We start from the raw sequence: 6,480 nt of genomic DNA on the forward strand, positions 1-6,480 counted from the left end.
AAGAACTGACAGGTGACAACAGCTTTGATATTTATTTATATATGAAGTGGGACCCACGAACCCACGAAGCGCCAATTCTACAAAACGAAGAGAGTTGAAGAGAGCTGTTTAGAGGACGAGGACCAACTCATTGTCAGCACTATCAGCCACCCACTGCTTCTCTCCTCATCCAGGTAACCCATATTTTACCTCTCCTAACCTTTCTTTGTTAAACCATTTATAAAAATTTGGATATGACTTTGTGGTTACTCTGTATGCAAAATTTGTAGAACATCACAGTGAAATCAAATATGAAGTTGGTTTATTCTATGCCGCTTTTTGTGTTTTAAATTTCAACTTTTTTTTGTTTTAAATTTTCATGTTGAACTGAAAAGCAGAGCGCAGGAATGACTCCTCTTCTGTATGGAAACCCAAATTGCAACATTTTATACAAACTTGGGGGTATTTCTTATGTGGGTATTTCAACAACTATTCCATTATTGCAATTGGGAGCAGGAAATTATCATGGTTACATGGCAGGTCAGTAAGTTTTTGCCTTTTTTTTTTTTTTTTTTTTTTAATTTTTTGACTTTTAGCTTTGTTAGCTTTCCTCATCTTATATAAGATGTAAGGTTATCTTCAATTTCACTGATTAAAGCTGCTTTTATGGAGGATTTAATTGATGCCAGTTATGGCATTGAAGAAGTTTAGGCTCTCAGTTATTTGGACATTGGCTTTGAGCTTCCATATTGCAGTTTAAGATTAGTTGAACGAGACTTATAACTCCTAGGTGTTCTTTAGCTGGACAGATTCATGAGGGGGAATGAGAACTTTACTGCGGATGAAATTCTGATACCTACGAAAAAGGAGTAATTTCAAGCACTCTATGGTTTAAATTGTTTTTTTTTTTCTTGCTTTGTATATTCGAATCCTTTTATTTATAGAATTTGAACTGGAATCATAAATCAAATCTTTAGATTTTTCATGTTTTTGTCCAAGTGCAACATATAGATTTTCATCGATAGTTATTTATAGGAATTTTCTTGTTAAGATCCTATAAATACTTTAGAACCCAATACCTCCTTTCATCTGCATATCAGAGAGGAAAACTTTGTAAGTATTAGCCACTATATTATGTTGTCAAAAAGATTTAGTCTCTTAGTAGCCTTTGGTTATTTAATTAGCTATGTTGTTTGGATGTCTATCCTTTATTTGATAAAGTTTTGCCTTTTATTTGCTATGTTGTTTGGATTTCTATCCTTTATTTTGATAAAGTTTGCCTTTTATTTGCTGAGAGTGAGAAATGCCTATACCTCCATATCTCAATATGATTGTGCTTTATATAAAAGTGGGCACGTCTATATCTTATCAGTTGGTTTAAATATAATGTAAGTTGTAGAATTTAGGCATGTTTTGCCAAATTGAGCTTCAGAAATCCCTCATAAAACTCTAGGTTATATTTCACTAATAAAATTCCATTGGTATCTTTCTCTCTGATAAAATTAATCCAGTAGGTATGGCACAAGTTTATTGGTGTATTTCCATTCCTGGAGTTGACATTTTATGGTGCAGTTTGTTTTTATTTTTACAACAATCCTATCCAGGGAGTGAAAAAGACTTCTTATGTACTACTTTTTGGTTATGAGTTCACACTGCAACTCCCTTGTTTCTTCCTTCCTCTGTCCTTAATGTTATTTGGGTTTCTTTTTCTTCTAAGTTTGTCTACTTCTGAGTTTGACAATTATCAAATGCTGCTCTGGATGCAGTATTTCATAATGGCTTTTGCTTCTGTATGTTATTTGTATTCATGACAATGTTGGTTTAGCTTCTGATTTGTAAATAGTTATAATTGCATAGAAGCTTCAAATGTGTCTTTTTTTCATTTTGTTTGTTTTGACAAAGATGAGCTTTTCATATGACATTATTGTGGGGCATTTTGGTATTATAAATACGACTCCAAATGTTAAAAGTAGGCATTGAGAATTTACTGTTCACAATTGTGGTTAATATTTTTAAATAATAGTTACGAATCTATTTATCAATTCAATCATTCAGGAATGCATATTTCACAAAGCTTGAACAGAAGGGAGACATTTTCTTTTCCAAGAAAAGAATCCAACAGTTTGATATCAAAGAAAGTTAACTTTATTACTCCTAGAAGTGGCAGTTCCTCAGATTCCAGTAGCAATGAAAATGATTCCTCTGATCAAGGCAAGGCATGTATGAGCAGCTAATGTGAATAAAAATTAGGATTGTTTATTTCATACACGCTGATTATATAACTTCATAACACCTGAAATGACTAGAGAAGTCATCACAAATCTTTTGCTCATATATTTTACTTGTTCCTATGGCAGACACCCTTTGGATACAACAGGAAAGATGTTTTACTGATAGGACTTGGAGTTACTGTTCTTGGAATTGGCCTAAAGAGTGGACTGGAGGTATCCTGACTTCCCTTTATTTCTGCTTCCTGCTCATTCTTATACCATTTTGTAGTTCTTTGTTGACAGAGTAAAGTACTGTTATATCCATCTAAAGTGAAGCATTATGAAGTAGTGAAATGACACCTAAGGGAAAGTAGTTAGTTTGGTCCTCACATTATTATCTCTTGTGGGAAATTTCACTACTTTGCTGAAAGTGGTTGGTAACCTTGGAATGATCCCATGAATTCCTATAGTATTTCTCATAATCTTACTCTAACACTGTTCTTTTTCCTATTTATCGTGCAGTTTGCTGGTGTTGATCCTTTACAAGCAGGCAATGTTGTTCAATTGGTACTGGTTTTGGGTTTAACAGTTGGATGGATTTCTACGTATATCTTTAGGGTCTCAAACAAGGAAATGACATACGCTCAGCAACTACGTGACTATGAGGACAAAGTTATGCAGGTAGTAATCTATTTAGATTTACCTTCTTATATCCAGCAAAATCTGTTGTTAGCTGATGAAGTATGCAAATGAATCCGTATTTTATTTAATGCAACAACAATTTTGTTTTCCAGTTTCATTTTTTCTGATCTCCAAGGTTATTATCTTTCAACATCTAGCAAAAATGGTTGAGAAAGCAGCAAAACTGCACCTGATTTTAATAGTCAATAAATTGCAGCTATGATTTGTAAAGCTTGATTATGTTCAAAGAGCGAACTGTCTTTTTGAGCTTGGCCACTGAAGCTGTAAAAGCAAAATATTTGATATTTGATTTATCTTCTATTTTAGCCTTTGTCTTCTGAGTAATCCATACTGTGTCAAAATATATAGAAAGTCGTTTCACAACATTTTTGTGGGGCCTAAATCTGGGCATCATTCCTTTGTTGTTTTATAAAACCATATCATGAAAAATCCTGAAAAAAATTGCATTGAGGCATCGTATGTTTTTTGATGACTGACGATTTTTCACTTGAAGAACATTATGGCTCACTTTAGATTGGCATACCATACTACATATCTTGATTTCCTGTTATTGTGGGCAAATATGATGTGCTGTGGTTGTTTTCTTTTTATATCTCCAACATTTAATTGTTTCTTATTCTAATTCTGCAGAAGCGGATAGAGGGTTTGACAGAAGCAGAGTTAGAAGCACTGCTTGAACAAGTTGAGGAAGAGAAGAGACGCCTAGGAAGTGGAGATAAGATTAATTGAAGTTTACTTGCTTTATCATTTAAGGTCAGCTCAATTAAGCCTTATGTCCAAAATTTCTGTACAATAATCAAGTTTGATATCTATAATTTTTAGATAATCAATTTACAGAACGTAGTTTTACCTTGTATGTAGCCCCTCAGATATAACGTGCAGATAATTTTCTTGCCATGTGATTTTTTAGTTGAAATGCAAAATCCAGTAACTGCGGACTTCAATAGTTAACCAGAAATCAGCTTTTTCAGCAATAACTTCTAAGATAATGTTTAATGTTTTTACTAGGATCAAAATGTTACATCTATTATTCATACTGTTATTTAAAGGTTTAGAGATTAGATTATGAAGCGTTACTAAGTGCTACCATAATAACTAGTGTTGTTGTATAGGACTTCAATAGAGAATTGAATTTAATTTCTTAAAGGTTTGATTATTATGAGTATACAAAACATAACTAATACAAAAATTTACACAATATTATTTTATTTTTTAAAATTTGAAGGGCATAATGACCAAAAAAGGCTTAATTTTTTGCATTTTTATTAAATCTTTGGTCAATTTTTTAAATTTTCAATATACTAATTATTCGCGTCAGTTATGGCCTCTTCAACTCTTCGTCCAAAAGTCCATGACCTGACTATTAACTCTTAAAAGTAGACCCGATTATAAATTAGGTACCCACATCCATTCCAAATCCATTTAGAAATTCATATTTACTATCCGAATTTGTCTCAAATTCGATTATAATTACCTGTTTAAATACTCGTTGAGCATTAGAAATATTTTTTATTTCAATTTTTTTAAAATAAAAGGCAAGTAAAAATTATAGAATTATTTATTTGACTTAATAAAAAATATAATATAAATATCAAATAATTATAGAATTAATTAAAATTAAAAACTGTGTATATATAATTTTCATTTTTAAAAAATAATTATTTAAAATATTTTTCAATATTTATTAAATTGGTAGTGGGTATTCGCATTGTTAAACCCAAATCTGACCCCGAACTCCTCCAAACTCATTTATTCACCACCCAAACTCCTTAAAATCAGATTGGATCGTGTACTCGTCTAGTCAGGTTAAATTGGCTAAACATTTACTTAAACTAACGATTTAAAAAAAAAAAAAGATAAATTAGTATTTAGTCCCTAAGCATTTACTTAAACTAACGATTTAAAAAAAAAAAAAGATAAATTAGTATTTAGTCCAAAATTCATTATCTCATCCTTATCTATAATATATATAAAAGTACCAATGATGAGGGAAAATTGGGTTTCTAAAATGCTCATATTAAATTTATGAATTAACAAAAGTATCATTAATAATCCTATTCTAATTATGATATCAATTTATTATTTTTATTATATTAATATGATAAATTTAAATTTAATCACATTCTAATCAGAAACTTGTCCTATCATACCACTATATATATGTTTAGTTTTAATTGCTTTTGGCTATCAAGAATTCGTTGCTTTTGGCTATCAAGAATTGTTACATCAAGCTTTTGCTAATTTGAAATTATTGAGTTTGCAGTCATGTCTTCTTTTTGCGGTAAATATAACATTGACTCTCCCTATTTACAAATCAATAGAATAGTTTTTATTTATATTTTTTATAATTTAGATTTATAGATTTATAAATTAACTGTAATTGTTTAGTAATCATGAATAATTACAAGCTTACAAGTTTTATCTCCTGAATAGTATTATCATGAAATATCTTAAACAGATAGACCCTCTAATTAGAAAAATTTTAATTTTATTTATCAATTAAAATTATATAATAAATCTAATTAGATTGGTTATATTAGTTTCCTTAATCATAGTATTTTTATTAATTAGCAAATATTGTTTCATTATTTTTTCGTTTTTGGTTACTAAGAGTAGACAAAGGGTTCTACAAAGCTTTTAGAAACGGAATTGTTTTCCGTTTCTAAAGTTATAGCACATAGATTTTTTCTTCAGTCGCCAAGGCCTGTCTTCATAACTGATTAGCAACGAATTTTTATCCGTTTCTAAATTTTTAACCAAAATTCAGAAGCCACTTTCACTGCATATCTCTTCTCCCCACCTCTTTTGGTATGCTTGCACTTCCTTTTCTCTTTTCTTTCTCTCTTTTATTTTATATTTTATTAATAAAAGTTTAAATTTTATTTAGATTATAAAATTAATATTTGTCAAGATAACATCTTTTATTTTTTATTTTTTTAATTTCAAGTATTTCGATAGAAGTAAGATGGTTATGAGAATTTCAATATTCAAATTATAATAAAATAAATCATAATTTTTTTTGCATGTATAGGAATTCCAAATATATATATATATAAAGTGCGAATGAGGAAAACATTGAATTCCTAAAATGCCTCTACAGACATTTTAATTTTATTGGTTGATTGAAGAATAGTTTAATCTTATTTTTATTTAAAAACTCTTAATTTTATTGGTATTTTATTACTTGATTAATTAAAAATATCGTTAAAAATAATTTAGTCATATTCTAATTAGGAAACTTTGGAATTCCTATACATGTAAAAATACTATGATTTAATATCCTATAATTTACATATTATAATATAAGATATTAAATTTATTATATTGGTGACTCTTTTTTTATTAATATTGTAAATTTAATCTCATTCTAATTAGAAATTTGATTTTACTCCAACTCTAAATATGATTTCAATTTATTATTTTTATCATATGAATATTATAAAGTTAATTCCATTCTAATTAGGAATTTGTCCTTTAATATTATTCTAATTAGGATTTTATCATATCATACCATTATATGTACGTTTGGTTTTAATTGCTTTTAAGTTTTGACTGTCAAAAATTTGTTACTCTTGACTATCACGAATTT

General features: G+C 29.1%; 1 protein-coding gene across 1 annotated transcript; it reads left to right on the forward strand.

Moving 5' to 3' along the window:
- Positions 1-25: 25 nt before the first annotated feature.
- On the forward strand, positions 26-3,788 carry LOC105645305 (uncharacterized). The gene is made up of 6 exons (XM_089724565.1): positions 26-173; positions 378-519; positions 2,035-2,195; positions 2,337-2,423; positions 2,712-2,870; positions 3,522-3,788. Exons 2-6 carry the CDS (start codon positions 387-389, stop codon positions 3,618-3,620), a joined length of 639 nt encoding a protein of 212 aa, XP_089580691.1. The 5' UTR covers positions 26-173; positions 378-386; the 3' UTR covers positions 3,621-3,788.
- The last annotated feature ends 2,692 nt before the right edge of the window (positions 3,789-6,480 follow it).

This window comes from Jatropha curcas, chromosome 8 (genome assembly GCF_041381405.1).
Source record: "Jatropha curcas cultivar XTBG-Jc1 chromosome 8, XTBG_Jcur_1.0, whole genome shotgun sequence".
Taxonomy (NCBI): domain Eukaryota; kingdom Viridiplantae; phylum Streptophyta; class Magnoliopsida; order Malpighiales; family Euphorbiaceae; genus Jatropha; species Jatropha curcas.

Coding starts and splice junctions, on each gene's coding strand:
- LOC105645305 (XM_089724565.1), top strand. CDS start 387: ATGACTCCTCTTCTGTATGGAAACCCAAATTGCAACATTTTATACAAA. Junction 2,196..2,336: donor ATTCCTCTGATCAAGGCAAG/GCATGTATGAGC, acceptor TTCCTATGGCAG/ACACCCTTTGGATACAACAG. Junction 2,871..3,521: donor ATGAGGACAAAGTTATGCAG/GTAGTAATCTAT, acceptor CTAATTCTGCAG/AAGCGGATAGAGGGTTTGAC.